The 19,296-nt window shown below is 40.6% G+C and overlaps 2 protein-coding genes across 2 annotated transcripts in view; both read right to left on the bottom strand.

Moving 5' to 3' along the window:
• Positions 1 to 4,409, bottom strand: part of LOC141002732 (nectin-1-like) — a 21,532-nt gene extending 17,123 nt beyond the window's left edge. The window contains exon 1 of the mRNA XM_073474120.1: positions 4,310 to 4,409. Within this exon, the coding sequence (XP_073330221.1) occupies positions 4,310 to 4,355 (46 nt within the window). The 5' untranslated portion in view covers positions 4,356 to 4,409. The remainder of the gene's footprint in view (positions 1 to 4,309) is intronic.
• Positions 4,410 to 7,028: 2,619 nt separating this feature from the next.
• Positions 7,029 to 16,498, bottom strand: LOC141002489 (nectin-1-like). Its single transcript, XM_073473827.1, has 8 exons — positions 16,418 to 16,498; positions 14,645 to 14,986; positions 14,249 to 14,551; positions 12,949 to 13,042; positions 11,294 to 11,448; positions 10,056 to 10,155; positions 9,822 to 9,927; positions 7,029 to 8,321 (listed from the first exon to the last, which is right to left on the bottom strand). The coding sequence occupies exons 1-7, from the start codon at positions 16,461 to 16,463 to the stop codon at positions 9,843 to 9,845; spliced, it is 1,125 nt and encodes a 374-aa protein (XP_073329928.1). The 5' UTR covers positions 16,464 to 16,498; the 3' UTR covers positions 7,029 to 8,321; positions 9,822 to 9,842.
• Between the last annotated feature and the right edge of the window lie 2,798 nt (positions 16,499 to 19,296).

Here is a 19,296-nt window from a genome sequence, read left to right as displayed (position 1 = left end):
CCTTCCCCTGGCGCACCAGGCAGCTGCTGACAGCGCTATTGATGAGATGCAGAAGGCTGGCATCATTGAGCCATCTGACAGCCCATGGGCCTCGGGGGTTGTGATGGTCAATAAGAAAAAGAGTTCAAAGATGAGGTTCTGTGTCGACTACAGGCCACTAAACAGTGTGACCAAGAAAGACTCGTACCCACTGCCCCGCATCGACGAGTCTCTGGACTTGGTGTCCGGCTCATCCTGGTTCTCCTCATTAGACCTGCGCAGTGGGTATTGGCAGGTGCCCCTCAGCCCCTCAGCCAGACCAAAGAGTGCTTTCTGTACCGGCAGAGGATTGTGGCAGTTTCGAGTCCTCAGTTTCGGCCTATGCAACGCCCCAGCCACGTTTGAACGGCTGATGGAGAAGGTGCTGGGTGACATCCCCCGACAGGAATGTCTGGTCTACTTAGACGACATACTGGTCCATGGGGGCTCCTTCCATGCAGCCTTGGGGGCCCTGCGGCACGTTCTACAGAGGATATCGGCGGCTGGTCTGAAACTCCACCCAGATAAGTGCTGCTTCATGAGAAAAGAGCTGGAGTTTCTGGGACACAGGGTTGGGGGAGAAGGCATTAGCACGTTGGAGGAGAAAGTGCAGGCAGTGAGGGACTGGCCGGTCCCCCACCAACCTGCGAGAGCTGAAGAGCTTCATTGGACTGGCATCCTACTACAGGCGGTTTGTGCGTGGCTTCTCATGCATAGCTGCGCCCCTCTTCCGCCTGCAGCAGAAAGACAGTGATTTTTCGTGGACACCTGAGTGCAAGCAGGCCTTCAGCTTGTTGAAGAAAGCCTTGACAGAGTCTCCCATCCTCATCCCTCCGGACCCCAACCTGCCGTTCGTCCTGGACACGGACGCCAGCGATGTTGGGATGGGAGCGGTGTTGAGCCAGGTGGGGGCGGAGGGGGAGAAAGTGGTGGCGTACTTCAGTAAAACTTTCAACAAAGCTGAACGGCGCTATTGTGTGACACGCAGAGAACTTCTTGCTATTGTGAGAGCTATAAGCCACTTCAAGTACTATTTGTGCGGTCTGCCCTTCACTGTCCGAACTGACCACTCTGCCCTCCAGTGGTTAATGTCCTTCAAAGAGCCCGAAGGGCAGATTGCACGCTGGCTGGAAGAACTGGCGCCGTACGTCTTCAAAGTGGAGTACAGGGCTGGAACTCGCCATGCCAATGCTGACGCCATGTCCCGGCACCCCTGTACTCTCTACGGCTGCCGATACTGTGAAAAGAGGGAGGTCCGTGAGAAAGAGCTGCGTGTAGAGGAGCAAGGCCACATGCATGAGGGAGAAGGGCCTGTCTGCAGAGAGATGCAGGTTGTCGACTCACCTGAATGGAGACTGCAGCAGGAGCAAGATGCTGATCTGCACCCAGTGCTGCAGTGGGTGGAGTCAGGACAAAAGCCACAGTGGAATGAGGTCGCTGGGTGCTCGCCTGCCACTAAAGGACTGTTCGCAAAGTTCGGGGCTCTCCGGGTAAAAGATGGAGTGCTCGAGAGAGCCTGGAAAGAGCCAGCTACAGGAGAAGAGAGGTGGCAGGTAGTGGTACCCAGAGCACTGAGAGAGACGGTGCTAAAAGCCTCTCATGGAACCACGGGGGCAGGACACTTTGGAGTCTCAAAAACCCTGCGTCGCATCCGGCAAGGTTTTTACTGGGGTCAGCTTAGGAGAGATGTTGAGGACTTTTGTCGCCGCTGTGACCTCTGCACAGCACACAAAGGTCCCCTGGATCAGTCCCACGCTCAGCTTCAGCAGCTGGCAGTGGGGGCCCCGATGGAGAGGGTAGCAGTGGACATAATGGGCCCGTTTCCCCGCACAGACAGGGGCAACCGTTATGTTCTAGCCGCCATGGACTATTTTACAAAATGGCCAGAGGCGTATGCCATACCAGATCAGGAGGCAGGGACTGTTGCAGATGCTCTGGTTGAGGGCATGTTTGCCAGGTTTGGGGCTGCTGAGGTCATTCACAGCGACCAAGGAAGAAACTTTGAGTCAGGCGTGTTTTCTGCTATGTGTGAGCGCCTAGGCATGCAGAAGACGCGAACTACTCCTTTACATCCGCAGAGTGACGGACTCGTCGAATGATTTAACAGAACCCTGGCAAAACAACTCGCCATCCTCACTGCAGAACATCAACGTGACTGGGACATGCACCTGCCTCTCGTCTTATTGGCCTACAGGTCAGCGGTGCAGGAGTCCACCTCATGCACACCTGCCCTGCTCATGTTGGGACGAGAGCTGCGGACGCCGGCAGAAATGGCTTTTGGCAGACCCCCAGACTCACCGGCAGTGCCACCAGGACCAGAATACGCCAGAAGGCTCCAGGACCGAATGGAGTCAGCTCATGTCTTCGCTCGTGACCAGTTGCAGAAAGCGGGCATGAGACAGAAAAGAAACTATGACATGAGGGCTAAAGGGAGAGACTTTAAGGCTGGAGACCTTGTATGGGTGTACAGTCCAAGGAGAAAGAAGGGCCGGTGCCCAAAACTGGACAGTCACTGGGTGGGGCCTTGTGAGGTATTGGAGAAGCTGGGTGAGGTGGTATACAGGCTGCCGCTGCCCCCTAGGGGGAGACTAGTGGTCCTCCACAGGGACAGATTGGCCCCATACAGGGGTGATGCACGTCCACCTCAGCGCCCAGGACCCTCAACACCTTCTCAGAGAAACAAGACAGCCACACCCCCACGTTTACTGACTGTTTCCCCTGTCAACTCCCCACATTCCCCCCTGCCCCTAAACTCACCCCCTGCTCATCAGCAGGTTGTTCCAGGACTGCAGGTGCAGCCGCTTTTGTTCACTCCAAAGCGGCCTCAGAGACAGAGACGGCCCCCAGGCCACTTCAGGGATTTTTTATGTGATCCCTCGGGGCGAGGGTCTTTGTAAGGGGGGGGCAGTGTAGCGAACCCTGCAGTAATGTTACTGTCATAATGTGTTCTGTGTTTTAAAGTTCTGGGATTTCTGACTGTCAGTGAACGTGTTTGGTATAGACAGGTATGTGGTTGGATGAGTAAGGAAGGGGGCGGGGTGAGTGTAGGAAGTGAGTGTGTGTTAGCATAGGAGGGGGTGAGAGCTCATGTTAGAGGAGAGCTGTAAGACAAACTCAGCGCTGTTGTTATTTTGGCGTAGTTACGGCCGACAGTAACTGTTGCGTTTCTAATAAATAAGAAAGGTGAGACCAACTCCTCGTCATTCTTCTGACGTCCTGTCGGACGCTACAATATATATATATATATATATATATATATATATATATATATATATATATATATATATATATATATATATATACACACACACACACATGTATGTATCTATATAGAGGGAATGAAGAGTTAACAGTTAGGGTTGGGTCAGATTACTTTGAATGTAGTTATTTTACTCAAGAGCCAAACCGGTATATTGGTTGGCCTATATTATTGGTATCAGTGTATTTGTTGTCTAATATATGATGATATGAAAAAAATAAATTAACAGAACATTATGCAGTAAAAGATGATTTTATTTATGTAATTAAATTCCTAGTGAAGTTTACTGTTTCAGTGTTTGTCATTTTAGACAATGAACTTCTGCTTCTGCCTTCATTTTGTACACTATCTATGTAAGTTTAATAACCACATTTGAGTTACATTCAATGAACATACTTCAGTATTTTTTTCTTATTATTTGTATTCTAGTATATAAAAGCTATTAGAAAAAATAACTAAGGATGGAGAAGTTGGTCTGTTGTCCTGTGTGATGACCCACAGTCACTTCCTCCTCTGTTCCTTTGTCCCCTCATTCACTGTTGTTGCAGGATGCAGATGTTGAACACGTGTTAGTTTTCCGGCTTTGAGGATCATAAAAGAGACTTTTGTTTGGGTAAATGAACACTCAATAATTCTCCCCACACATTAAACACATACCCTGTACGCTGCTGCTCCTTATCTTCAGCTTTTAATCAGTTCATTGGCTTGAATTACTTTTGGCATTGTGACTCCTGAGCTTCCTCTCTTGTTACCTGGGACAGGTGGTAATTCAGTTAACGTTATTCTTACATAAAAGATAAAGTGAACCACCTTTTTGTGCGTCTGCCAAGAAATGACGACATAGAGCTTGTTGTATGTGAGCTAACTCCCGTATACACTCCGGAAAATGTGCAGAATAGCCTCCCATGTCTCTGTATTGTATAAGTTTACCAACTGTCCTTTACTTCAGCATCCTCGGCTTTGCTAGCTCACCATGAGACGGCAAAGCTGCTGTCCTCGTAGGCTAAATAAAGACACATTCAGCTCACAAACCTTCTGTAACTGTGCTCAGGATCATCGCGGACACCAGCATAAACATCGTACTGCTCCTGGAGAAACACGTTGTCCATAACTTGTCGTAGAAAACGCACAAAGAAACAGACTCCATCCATCCAGAACACTTGTGTTAGTGTGCACCCAGAACGAGGCTATACGGCACGTCATCGCTCTGCGTTCACGGGAGAGTAAAATGGGTGGGACTTTCCAAACGCTGCCAGAACAGAGGAAAATGTAGGAAAAGGAGGATCAGGGAGAGGAGAGCTAGTCAGGCTGATATCAGTGAGTACAGCTTAGTTGTAACAGGATGTAGCCTTTCTTTCCAAAAGTCTCTGTTCCTGGGTTATGCTGGTTTAGGCAGACATATTATTTAATCCTGTTAATAAAGTTTATACATACTTGAATGTTATTGTCCAAACTGGACCAGAGCAAGAAACACTAAAGAGTTAAACATTGATGTAAAGGAAAGATACACGGGAAACAATTTGTGATTTACATTTGGAGCAAGAAATGTGTTTGTTTTGCTATTCAGGCCTGAAAATAATCTTCACTGGAAGTTTCAACACAGCATCAATAAACACAGAGGAATAGCATGCTGGGTATTTTCTGTAATCAAAAGTTTCCAATTCTAATTTGGCTCAAAATGCTCATTTCAGTTATTGAACCCATTCTCCTCTGTGATACTGATGTGTGGGGCCGACAGACAAATCCAAACTCTGGTCAGTGGTATTTTGTAAAAGCATCCTGCAGGTCCACATGACAGTGACTAATAACATCAGCAGAGCCTTTTCTAATTGTTGTCTAGTTAATAAGCAATGTCAAAAGCCATCAGAGTTAATGAATGACTGTGCACATGAAGTTCACGCCCGGCTACAGAACAGCTATTTATTGTTGAGATCATGAAAAAAACCTCATACAAAGAAATCTGTGTTCTTGAAGGACAGTTTATTTAAAGGGAAACTGAATGGCCTGCCACCTCACATGTTTGACCTTGGCTTTTGTTACTGCTTCCATTCCCAAAAAGTATTGAACAAGTCGTTGCAGTTGTGTATCAAAAGCCCTTTCCTCGTTTTCCTTTAATTCTACATGATTAAACATTACCCATCAAATGACCAGGTTAATGAAAAGTTTCACAGGACGGTTGGGAGGGACTGAGAAAAAATCTGAACTACTTTTAATTAAGTTGATGTTTCATGGGTATAATCTTGATCCTCAAGGTAACTAGTAACTATACTGTAGCAGTCAGATGAATGTAATGGAGTAAAAAGTACAATAATTGCCTCTGGAGCAGAATTATGAAGTAGCATGAAAAAAAGTGCTATAGACCTGAAAATCCAACTGTTTAATAAATTATGACTGTAGATTGATTCATTTCATTTCCTTGGAACTTTTTTTTGTGAAAATGTTCATATATGCCGACATATAAAACAAAAAAATAAAGCTGTTAAATCACTCATCACATCATGATTTAATATTGCTTTGTAAATTGAAGACTTTCCGCTGACTGTAATATTACATTCACTGATTTATTTCATAGGTAAGTGTTTGTACTGTTTGACTTCAAGGTTTTCCATCTTTGTGTGATACCTTTTGGGCCTGTTTTTTTTTCATTGAGTTCAGGAAATGTGCAAGTTACAGCTTGTAGTGACATACTAACACATTTTACATGATTTCTTAAAAAAAATATATAACAGCATAACTTCTGAATTCTGGCTCAAGTAAAGTAAAATTACCTCAATATTGTACTTAAGTGCAGTACTTTGGTCAGCATTCTTTCCACCATAAAATTGATTCAATTTAAAGATTACATTTGAATAGTGACTCTTTTAGATTGCTTTTAACTAGCTGTAGTGAAGTAAAAAAAAAAAAGTACAGTATTTTTAATTACAGTTCACCAGAATTGAAAGGCAGAGGAAGAAAGGAAGGCAGGAAGGAAGGAGGTGGGGAGGGAGAGCAGTGGGGGAGGAAAGTTCAGCAACACTTGACACGAAAATCTCAAAACTTTTGTCACAGCATGGTCTGACCTTGCTGATAAACTTGTACATGCTTGTGATATTCAAGTACAAGCTGCAATGTAACCAACTTCTCTTCATTCTCAAGTGCATACAATAAATAATCCCTTGCAATAAGAGACAAAGACAGATTTAGTGTCTGAGCATTTGAACTTTATTTCACCCTACACCTGCAGCTCTTTGATCAAGGCACTGATTGGATATTTCGCTCATTTCAACGTGTGGATTTCTTATTAAAACATACACATTCATCGGGTTATGAAATGAGATTCATTGATTTTCACATGAAAGTATTGTCACTGAACAAAGTTAAGCGACATGTTGTTATAACAAGTTTCTTGTCAAAACAGAACAATAAGAAAATATCTTATAACAACATAGATGAGAAAATTGGAAAGTAGAAACAGAGTAAATATTTTTTTGTCAAAAGACCCTTCTCTAACATTTTACTTGTTATTAGAGGAAAAGGACGTAAAGTAACATCAATAATGGCTGCATACTAGTTATGTGAGCCAGTTCCAGGGCTCTGGTATTGTGCATTGCTCACTCACTGACATGCCTTCATACTGACAGAATATCCATCATTAATATTATTTACACCTTTGCTTTTCCCGTTTGACAAGTTAAAATGTCTGTTGTGAAAAGGGTCTCATAAAATAACTTGTAAAATAACTTAACGTAATTTATAAACGCCAGGACTGAAGTGAAGTGCAGAGTTTTTATTTACAAACAGGAAATCCAGAAATAAAGAAGCAACTTAGACGAACAGTGCAGTGGCTAAGTGCTATACTTTTCCTCACAAGTTACACAAAATGGTTAAAATACAGCCAATTACAATCAACATGTCAACCAGCACAATCCCAAAAGGCTTCTTTCTGGATAGCAACACCAGTGGTCAATGGCACACATTCTTTGGCAAGCTGTTACCATACAGTACACCTCGTAATGCATGAGGGGAAGATTATACTTGAACAACAAACAGATACATATCACACATCCTCTACATATAGTGCAAAGGTTTCATTCCATTTCACAGTATCTCTTGAATTTTTAATATAATCTCTTAAATATAATATTTATATTTTTGTTTTCTATGTTTAACATTAAAATACATTAATCCTCTGTGTTTTACTCCATAACGTCAACAAAACATATGAAAGTGCAAAAATTTGATCAATATAGGCTCATTTTTCTCTTGATCCACCAACAATGTGTCACTGTATAATTTCAAAATACCATTTTAAAATATTTAAAATGGTATTTATTTAATATTTAATAACACCACAATTGGAATAGTAAAGTTAAAAAGTTATTCAGCTCCTCTGAGGAACCGTTTCAGACACCGAATGAACTCGGGGGCTGAATAAAGGGCCAGTATAAGATAAATAATACACTTTTAATTTGATTAAAATCCTGCAAATTGATTTGTAAATCATGCAAAGCTACTGTAGTGGAGTCACAGACAAAAAATATAGAGCTACAAATTAGAATAATGGGTTCCCCTTAAAGCTTTTTTGGAATACCTTCTGTTCTGGATGAGCTCTTCAATGTAGCTGTTACGACACCCTTTTTACTTCACTGATGCAACTCACAACGTCCCCGTCACTAATAAAACTTCCACTGGATTTTCCTTGAACTACTTAGGACCCAGTTTCTTTTCTTTCTTTCCAGATTAGCTTTGGGTTTTTGTATAGTAATTGTTCCAGCATTAATACTTCTTCTGATTCAGGATTTGATTTGAGCCCTTGAACTTTCTGAGACAATATTAAATGGATTTTAAATTATTAATATGATCCTTTAAAAACCTTCTTGTAACTCTTCATAACTTAAATTTCATCATGTCTTCAAGTTTTGTTATCTCATTATTACATTATTTACTTTTCACTGTGTTTTGAGATGATATGTAGCTTCATCTCATTCACTTAGGCAATGTTCATTTGGGGATTTAGGAGGAGGAGTCAGGAGAAGCTGCGGTGCCGTTTCTTTCTGCTGAGAACCTGCAAAAAAGGAAATGATTATACATTTTATACATTACATATTATATAAAGTCAACTTTTACTGTATATCATACAGAAATTAGTCAAATTGATTTAGAAATGAATTTAAATGTTTGCGTCTGTCTTCCATTAAGAATCATTAGCCCTCATTTAATATATGTATTTATTTATTTTCACCTTCACTGTAAGGTTGATCAAGACAGGCCACAATGGTTAAATTATTGTTTTATTAGAAACATAAATGCACTCTCATTCAACAAAAATAAGATTATTTAAGGGGAACATGTTTGTAATCCAATGTTGATGTATTGGCTTTAAATTGAATTATTTATAAAATAAATTCCATACATATTGAACCTTGGTAAAACATTAGTAAAATAAAAGTTAACTTCGATAGTTTCCAGTCTGTCAGATAGTTCCCATCAGTCCTGTTCAACACCTCCTGGTGAGACAGACATGAACCCCCAGCTCAGCTTTAGTGATACAGCATGCAGTATATTTTCAGATACAGTTGTCCAATAAGGCAAGTGAAAAAATACTGTGATGTCTGATTTAACATCATATGAAAATAAACTGTAAGTGGAGTTTTTTTAGCTCAGCTGCATGCCCAATTCTGTCTCACCAACCACATGAAAGAGGCATTTCACTTATTTGCAGACATTTAAAAGTTGCGTTAATTTAGTAGATTTGCATTATTTGTGCCAAGTGATTTGTTATGGTGTTGTGCTTTGTTATTTTACCAACAGCAGTAGTGCATTTTCAAGCCTGTTTAGCCCCTAAAATATGCAGTTCATTTGAAAAATATAATAATAATAATTCCTTGCATTACAATAGAGCCTTTGCTGGTGTTTGGGCCTTTTATTCTTACAATAATTGATTACATGTCTACGAATGGGTTGGTAAACTCATTCAGATATGCTTAAGATCAGTGTATATAGTGGACTAGTAGCATCAGCTGGCCCGAGCTGGCTCACTGGCCGGCTGCTCCACATCCTTGTAAAAATCCCTGATATATTTCTTATACTTAGCAGCCAAACTGTTTTTATTCCACTTAATTGTACGAACTACTACTGTTCTTGTTACCTTGTCTTGTACCATTTCCTGCTTTTACAAAGGTACCACACAGCAGCAGCAGCAGCATTCAAGATAAGCAAAAGACTACATAAGGTCCAACAAACAGTGCAGCCTCAAGATCATAAATTGTAATATGAATGACCTCTAGTGGCGTGTAAATGGTATAGCCGACTGAAAGCCACAGAACAGCAGCAAATGCAAAAAAAACCCAAAAACACCAACACATTTGACAAAAACCCAAAGCCAAGTCAAACCTGACCTCACCTGAAGGAACATGCAGATAGAGGTGACTGCGTTTGTTCCATAAGCTTGATTAAAGAGTCACAACATTAGGCCAGAAATATGTTGTAGAGAGTTGTGCCAAAGTTTAATGAATTTAAATTATTAGTTCTGTAACAAACTGAATATTTTACATAATTCCTCTACCTCTGCCTCAGCCTGTTGTCTTCATAATCCACGTGAGTCAGTACTGTCAGATACGCTGGGACTTCGTTGGACCGGCTCCATATCCCCAGATATCAACTCCCTAGTCCTGGACAATGAACCAACAATTAATATGCAACAAATGTTTAACACAGTGCATACAACATGTTCTTACATACTTCCCAGCAGCACTGTAATTTTCCATTTATGTGCATATAGTACTACTGTACCTGTTACCTTTGCAAATTTCCAGATTTATAAAGGTACCAGAGTGCAGCAGCAGCAACATTCAGGATAAGCAAAAGACTAAATAAGGTCCAACAAGCAGCGCAGCCTCCTGTAGAGAGACAAGACACAAGAAAGAAGAGATATTAATAGGAAATTGATATACACAGTCATTGTTTGAGGTACACTCACAAGTTTGATATCGCCCAATACAACAGCACTGCAGTTAATCGTACTTTAAAGGAGACGTACAGTACTATGCTTTTCCCCCTTTCCTTCAGTGTGTTACATAGGTTCTTGTGCTTGTACAGAACAGAAGCTCCTCTCTCCCACAGAAAACACTGCTCCTGAAACGCCTCGTCAGTAGTCCTGCCTTTAATTATGTGTCTTAGTGACATCACACTACGTCATCATGTCACACATTTGCATACTTAAATGCCGAGCAACTAGTTTGTTACGTAAGAATCATTTTATTAAAGTGGCTCTGTTGTTGGCGTTACTGGCACAGGCATGTATGAACTGACCAATCAGAGGAGACTGGGTATTCAGGAGGAGGGGCCCTAAAGAGACGGGAGCTAAAACAGAGCGTTTCAGACAGAGGGGGAATACAGCGCAGCAGCACTGGACAGAATAAGAAAATGTATGCAAATGTACTTTTTGAACATTAAAGCTTGTAAATCGATTCTAGTGGTAACCCAACATAAAATGATGAACCTGAAAATGAGGACAATATGTCTCCATTACAGCATATCCTTCTCCTTTGCTCAGCTGTGTGTTCCTGACTGGTTTAAGAGAAACTCTGTTATCAGTGATTTCCTGATCAATGAGTGCATGTCCAGCCTTGTAGAGTTTCACTGTGCAACTAAGTGACAGCTGTGACTAGATGACTGTACACTGTAGTCATCTAGTCACAGTGTGGGCAGTTTTTCTTACAGTTGTCGTTGTGATGGGAAAAGGCTAAGCAGCATGCCTCTCAGCTTAAGGAATTCTCTAGTGTGTCCTGGGTCGACTTTCAGTTGGACATAGCTGGAATATCTCAAAAGGGAGGCATCCGAGAGAAATCCTGACCACATTCAGCATGTTTATGCCAGGCCTAGATGTCCATGAGTAAAACTTGTAACAGAAAACATCATTTTTTTTTTTAAATTAAGAGATATAAAAGAATAACAAATTCAAACAATCACAACACACTGAAATCTAAAAACAGAGGGAAAAAAAATAAAAAAACACAACATCAAACCTGTCCTCACCTGAAGATACATGCAGATAGAGGTAACCGCGTTTTGTTCCATAAGGGTTCGAAGCTTCACACTGGTAGAGTCCATTCAGGTCAGAGGTCATGCTTAGAAACTGTAATGTTGCACCTTCTACTCTGACGGCAGACTGAGGACATGAGTTGTTAAACCTAAAACAAACGAACAAGGCCAAGCACTGAAATGTTCAGCTTGATTAAAGAGTCACAACATTAGGCCAGAAATATGTTGTGAACTGTAGAGAGTTGTGCCAAAGTTTAATGAATTTAAATTATTAGTTTTTTATTTATGTCCTTAACGGATAGGTTTGCTGCCTTTTCTGACTTAGACCTTCTCCAGGTAAAGTTTAGTGTTAGACTGTAAAATATCCGCCTCCATTACATATTTTGTCACAACATCTGAGGGATCTTTACAGAAAGGCGTATATATTTGGCGATATATCAATATCGAAATCTTTTACTTCCTAATATCGGTATTGGCATTAGTCCCAAAAATCAAGTATCGGTCAAACTTGAATTTCTATTATAGAGAATTTGTTTATTTCTTTAAGCTATATCAATTTTTGCAGCTATTGTTTGTGTTCTTTGTTAATGCTGCTACAAGGAACTTTCATTTTTTGGACAAATGATGAAGATGGTGAAACATAATAAACTTTGTTTCAGTGCCGTACCACCAGACTAATGGATTTATTTTATTATGTTTCTGACCTGGAGAGGTCGTAATCTGACCTGGTGACAGGCATTAAGACTAAATATAACAACTAAACAGAAATAGCCAATAAAAACAGGCACTGAGTTTCAAAAACAGTTAAAAACTCCTTGTAGTACGTTTAAAATATGTATACTGGTACACTAATTGTTCTGTTTTTGCTTTATTTGTAGTTTGATTGATAGCGTTTGTGTATTAGATGCTGTATACACCCCTTTGTGTTCAGTTTATTAGGCAGTTTTCTTTTAGTTCAGTCAGTTACCTAAGCCTATTCAGTTCATGTTAAAGGCGTGATATGTGGGATTTGGTGATTGCGGTTTGTAAACACACCAGGTGCAGAGGGCGATTCTGGAGAAAGATAGTTGATTTTCTAATTTCGTTCCTACAGTGAGATGTCAGATACCTATGCCCAGAAAGGTCCTGAACACAGCAAAATATCAATAAAATAAGGCCGTACAGGCAGACGGTAGAGTCATAGCAGATACAGACACCGCCACACATTTCTAGTGGCTCATACGTAATACTTAAGAGGGATTACTTCTATATGGGTCTAAACATTGCTTCTTTTTTTCCCTCCAGAGTGTATACCTTTATATGATTATGCTTTAGCAGTGATTGAGTACAGTTGCTCAAATACTTTTACATACAGTATAGTTGATGACCTCCATCATCAGCTCCACTTCGACCCATTACAACAATCAAATGCCATTTACACATTAATACACCAGTAATAATTTAATAATCTAAGCTATCGATGTAACAATTGCAGGGGACATTGATCCCATTCATTTACTTTTACTTTTGTTACTTAAGTACATTTTTCTAATCATACTTTGGGTCTAGTCCCACCACTGTACAGAGGTTGTGACAATGACGTTGACGTTAAACATAATATTGTTTTATAAAAAAATTCCACTGAAACCAGTTAATTCAAACTAGTTTACCTGCTCCAGGTAAACTTTGCATCTGGATTGGCTTCAGTCACACATTCAAACGAGCCAGAAGCTCGTTCATGAATGTACACTTCAGTGGGGGGGACTGCAAGAAACAGGCAGAGAGAATGGGCTGGGTTATTGCTGTAAGTGAGAAAATACTAGCTCAGGAACCCCATCCTACAGCCCAGCTACATGTCTTCCCACCACAGCAATGACTGCTTAGTGTTGTGCTGTGGTGGCGCGCCGTTCGCATGCTGGTAAGGGCGCTCACACATACAAACATGGAGATGCTACCTAGATTAAAATAAATACAGAAATAAATCTGCATACTGTCAGGACCTAGTGGGTGAAAAGGAGGACAAAAAACTTGATCTTTGTAGACTGTAGTTTGTATTCCTTATATATATGTATGTATATAACAAAACACTACATACAGCTTTTTCAGGAGTTGTGGTTAAGTTACTGCTGGTGAAAAACCAACATCTCCTGATTTTGTTGCTTCATTATGAAAAGGTTTTTACATGAAAAAAGAAATGAGGGACTTTTATTGTTTAAGAATGTATAGGAAATTAAATGCAGGGCTTCACAATATAATATGGCAGTGAGCAGAGCATTTACAGTCATTCTTTAATCCACCAGTACATCCTAGATCAGCCTGCTGCTTTTAAACATTTACGACTCAAGATAAGCACGTCATTAATTAAAGACGCATCTTCAAACAGGTAGCCCTGTTGTAATTGACATGCAAATCTATGCTGCAAAAAGAGGAGCTGTGTAGGCCAAACAGGTTCCTATCCTCTGAAAACATCCAGTGGCATAACATTTCAGGGCCACAAGGAGTTGAGAATATTTGTGGTACAGCTGCATCTCCTCACTGCCCTGTTGACAGTCAGTTCATTCTTCATGTTCAGTTCCATAACTCCATCAACAAAGTTGATTACTTTGCTCAATCCATTTAAAAAGTTACATTTCCTCAAGTGTAAGTTTAAGTTACTACTGGATCACAGTTTAAAATTGGAGTTTAAGGTTTCGGTGCAAAAGAATTACATTTATTCTACTTTTAGAGCAAAAACTAAACTGAGGTTATAGAAAGGTTTAATCACACTAGTTTTACAGTTTTGTGCAACATAATTTAAAATCAAACCATGATTTCACTTGGTTTGAACATTTATCCTTGTTGTTGGAACCCAGTCTCAGTCCACACCAACATCTGAAGGACAGAAAGTCATTATTATATAGATCTGAGTTAAAGAGTCTCCCTGATTCTTCTGCAGAAGTAAGTGATGAATGGAAGTATTTGTATACTCACAGTAGACCTGTAAGGTGAAGGGCAGAGTTTGTTCTCTCTCCAGGGCTGCATTGTTGACGACACACTGGACCAACTGATTGTTGATTTCTCTGCTTGGTATTCCAAACAGCGAGCAGACTGTGGTAGTTGTACCATTGTCTTGCTGGTTGTAGTTGGATGTTGCCCTCAGTTTATCTGCCAGATCACCAGTTTGCCACCTCACCTCTGCAGGAGGCCTGGAACCAGCAGCTGTGCAGGTAACGAGTGAAACCTCCTTATCACCCAAAACAGGAGGATGAGCTTCCAGGCTTGAGACTGGAGGCACTACGACAGTCACAGTACACAAAAAATTTATAAATATGAATAATCAAATAATAAATAAACAAAGAAAATATTTTTATAAACAGAGCATCATACCGAGCACGTTTAGAGGTATTTGTGTCTCGTGGTTACCGCTGGGAAACAGGGTGAAGATGCACGTGTAGGTGCCTTCATTCATCAGCGTGACGTTGAATAACTGGAGAGATCCATTGCTGTCATCAATGCTCCCAATAAATTTAAATCGCTCATCACCTCCATTGACAAACTTTGGTCCATCTTTAGGTAAGATGGTGAAGAAATTTTCATTCCGAGGTTTCCCTCGGGTCATCCTCTGCCATGAAATCTGACTGAGGGTTTCCCTGGTGTCAATGAGTTTGCACGGTAAGACAACGGTCCCTCCTTGGGCTACCATCTTGTTTCCTCCAATCACCTGCAGAGCTGTGAGGGGTGTAAAATCTCATCAGGATTCAGATCTCAAGTCAGAAGGCACAGAAACAAGTATGGAAATACATGCTATCTAGGAAGATGTAAGCTGGCATCCTCCATGTAGAAAAGACACATCTTTTTGTCTCAGTATCAGTGCTCCGTCCACACGAAGAAAACAGTCTAGAATTGCTGGTGTGGGCGTTTAAAAAATGAACTGAGTTAGTTTAGGCGTCTTAGGCATAGTCTAAATATTGCCATTTCAGTCATTCCTGATTCATCTTAATGGGACCACTGAGCTGCAACTGCAGGAGTGGCAGTTGAACCTGACTCAACTTGTCCAACAATGCAAAACAAGACCATCCCTCAACAGACCATGTTGTCTTTAAAGTCACAAACCTAAAGTTTAGAAGCATAGTGTAGAAGTGTAGGAGCTTAACAAACAGTTTCTTTGAATGTACTAAGGAAATTTGTGTTTGATAGATTATTTCTTTGTTGTAACAATGCTTCTTGGCAATAAATCTCATACCGTTGGAAAGCCGCTTATTTCCCTTTTAAATGGTGCCACATTTGTAAGGAACATGCATTGCTTGGACTTGGACAGTGGACTTTTGTTTGGGTAAATGAACACTCAATAATTCTCCCCACATATTAAACACATACCCTGTACTCTGCTGCTTCTTATCTTCAGCTTTTAATCAGTTCATTGGCTTAAATTACTTTTGGCATTGTGACTCCTGAGCTTCCTCTCTTGTTACCTGGGACAGGTGGTAATTCAGTTAACGTTATTCTTACATAAAAGATAAAGTGAACCACCTTTTTGTGCGTCTGACAAGATATGACGACATAGAGCTTGTTGTATGTGAGCTAACTCCCGTATACACTCTGGAAAATGTGCAGAATAGCCTCCCATGTCTCTGTATTTTTTTTTTTTTTTAAGGACCTTTTAGGATACAGCTTTAAGAATGGTATTCTTAGCTTTTTTCTTTTAGTCTCTTTCTTATTATTCCTAACTACTTTTAACTTATTTTAATGTTGATTTTATCCTGTTTTCTTTTTATCTTCTAGCTCCAGTGGTTTCCTCACGGGGGGCCCTCCACGTTGGGAGTAGTTTGATCCACCTGTGGGGGTGCTGCCCTGGGGGCTGTCCTGGCCTGGAGGGTTGGGGTGGCACTGCACCACGGCCATCTCCACGGCCGTGGTGTGGGCTCCTCTGTCTGTCCTGGTCCTGGTATCTACATGACTTCCCGGCGTGGATGGCTCCCCAACGATGCTTTCCTCACCTGGATCCTCAGTGCCCAGCCATACCATATCTTAATGAGTGTATGTTTGCGGCTGTGTGTGCAAGCACTTTGTGTTGCATTTCATATGTATGAAAGGAACTATATAAATAAAATAAACTTTAAGTTTAAGTGTATTAAATAAAGACACATTCAGCTCACAAACCTTCTGTAACTGTGCTCAGGATCATCGCGGACACCAGCATAAACATCGTATTGCTTCTGGAGAAACACGTTGTCCATAACTTGTCGTAGAAAACGCACAAAGAAACAGACTCCATCCATCCAGAACACTTGTGTTAGTGTGCACCCAGAACGAGGCTGTACGGCACGTCATCGCTCTGCGTTCACGGGAGAGTAAAATGGGTGGGACTTTCCAAACGCTGCCTGAACCAGGTCAGAGGAAAATGTAGGAAAAGGAGGATCAGGGAGAGGGGAGCTAGTCAGGCTGATATCAGGGAGTACAGCTTAGTTGTAACAGGATGTAGCCTTTCTTGCCAAAAGTCTCTGTTCCTGGGTTATGCTGGTTTAGGCAGACATATTATTTAATCCTGTTAATAAAGTTTATACATACTTGAATGTTATTGTCCAAACTGGACCAGAGCAAGAAACACTAAAGAGTTAAACATTGATGTAAAGGAAAGATACAAGGGAAACAATTTGTGATTTACATTTGGAGCAAGAAATGTGTTTGTTTTGCTATTCAGGCCTGAAAATAATCTTTACTGAAAGTTTCAACACAGCATCAATAAACACAGAGGAATAGCATGCTGGGTATTTTCTGTAATCAAAAGTTTCCAATTCTAATTTGGCTCAAAATGCTCATTTCAGTTATTGAACCCATTCTCCTCTGTGATACTGATGTGTGGGGCCGACAGACAAATCCAAACTCTGGTCAGTGGTCAGCATTTTGTAAAAGCATCCTGCAGGTCCACATGACAGTGACCAATAACATCAGCAGAGCCTTGTCTAATTGTTGTCTAGTTAATAAGCAATGTCAAAAGCCATCAGAGTTAATGAATGACTGTGCACATGAAGTTCACGCCCGGCTACAGAACAGCTATTTATTGTTGAGATCATGAAAAAAACCTCATACAAAGAAATCTGTGTTCTTGAAGGACAGTTTATTTAAAGGGAAACTGAAAGGCCTGCCACCTCACATGTTTGACCTTGGCTTTTGTTACTGCTTCCATTCCCAAAAAGTATTGAACAAGTCGTTGCAGTTGTGTATCAAAAGCCCTTTCCTCGTTTTGCTTTAATTCTACATGATTAAACATTACCCATCAAATGACCAGGTTAATGAAAAGTTTCTCAGGAGGGTTGGGAGGGACTGAGAGAAAATCTGAACTACTTTTAATTAAGTTGATGTTTCATGGGTATAATCTTGATCCTACTAGGTAACTAGTAACTATACTGTAGCAGTCAGATAAATGTAATGGAGTAAAAAGTACAATAATTGCCTCTGGAGCAGAATTATGAAGTAGCATGAAAAAAAGTGCTATAGACCTGAAAATCCAACTGTTTAATAAATTATGACTGTAGATTAATTCATTTAATTTCCTTGGAACTTTTTTTGGTGAAAATGTTCATATATGCCGACATATAAAACAAAAAAATAAAGCTGTTAAATCACTCATCACATCATTATTTAATATTGCTTTGTAAATTGAAGATTTTTCGCTGACTGTAATATTACATTCACTGGTTTATTTCATAGGTAAGTGTTCGTACTATTTGACTTAAAGGTTTTCCATCTTTGTGTGATACCTTTTAGGCCTGTTTCTTTTCATTGAGTTCAGGAAATGTGCAAGTTACAACTTGTAATGGCATACTAACACATTTTTTTCTTTTTTTAAATATTCACGGTATGAACTGAGTTGAGTGCGTCAAGTAAAATTACCTCAAGAAGCAGGAGGCAGGTCTCTGTTTGAACAGGTGTTCTCCGACTTTGGGGATCATAAAGGGGGCTTTTGTTTAGGTAACTGAACCCTCAATAAATCTCCCCACACATTACAACCCTGTACTCTGCAGCTCCTTATCTTGGCGTAATAAATTACTTTTTGCATTGTGACTCCTCTTTTGTTGCCTGGGCCAGGTTGTAATTCAGTTAATGTTATTAACGGTAATTTTATTGTTTTTCATTGAGTTCAGGAAATGTGCAAGTTACAGCTTGTAGTGACATACTAACACATTTTACATGATTTCTTAAAAAAAATATATAACTTCTGAATTCTGGCTCAAGTAAAGTAAAATTACCTCAATATTGTACTTAAGTGCAGTACTTTGGTCAGCATTCTTTCCACCATAAAATCGATTCAATCTAAAGATTACATTTGAATAGTGACTCTTTTAGATTGCTTTTAACTAGCTGTAGTGAAGTAAAAAAAAAAAGTACAGTATTTTTAATTACAGTTCACCAGAATTGAAAGGCAGAGGAAGAAAGGAAGGCAGGAAGGAAGGAGGTGGGGAGGGAGAGCAGTGGGGGAGGAAAGTTGAGCAACACTTGACACGAAAATCTCAAAACTTCTTTTCTCTCTGTTTTGGCCTTTCATCCACAGAAGGACAGAGGAAAAGTGTTTTAGCCTTAGAATTCCCCTTATAAACACATGCTATGGGAATAGAAATGTCCTTTTGACCCGCTTCTCTTTTTCCTCTGTGTTTGATCCTAAAGTAGTAGCTGACTGGGACTTTATTTATCCTGTCTTTCTGGCAGTCTGACCATTTTCTCTGTATACTTTCTGACAGGTGACTCTCTCCCGTTTCATCTCTCTCCTGAGCAACTTAGACATTGAGCCTCTGGATGATTGATGCAGAGCTCTACAGAGATGATTGATAATGAGGCTCCACTTTCCAGTTGTTTCAGCATAATGAAGTGACTGAAACGAGTGAGAAGAGTGGCCTTGTTCACACAGAGCGAGGAGGGAAAGTACAGATAGTAGAAGACAGTTATGTTATGAGAGACACCCTGGTCAGACTGGACACCATGGTCTGACCTTGCTGATAAACTTGTACATGCTTGTGATATTCAAGTACAAGCTGCAATGT

Source organism: Pagrus major, chromosome 9 (assembly GCF_040436345.1).
Source record: "Pagrus major chromosome 9, Pma_NU_1.0".
NCBI lineage: Eukaryota > Metazoa > Chordata > Actinopteri > Spariformes > Sparidae > Pagrus > Pagrus major.
This window is presented reverse-complemented; position numbering and strand designations above follow the sequence as displayed.

Excerpts from the sequence above, each read along its gene's own strand:
- LOC141002489 (XM_073473827.1), bottom strand. The coding sequence starts at position 16,463 with ATGTTTATGCTGGTGTCCGCGATGATCCTGAGCACAGTTACAGAAG. Across the intron at positions 14,987-16,417 it reads CCTGAGCACAGTTACAGAAG|CTCTGCAGGTGATTGGAGGA; the intron begins GTTTGTGAGCTG and ends CACCCCTCACAG. Across the intron at positions 9,928-10,055 it reads AAATCTGGAAATTTGCAAAG|GACTAGGGAGTTGATATCTG; the intron begins GTAACAGGTACA and ends TTCATTGTCCAG.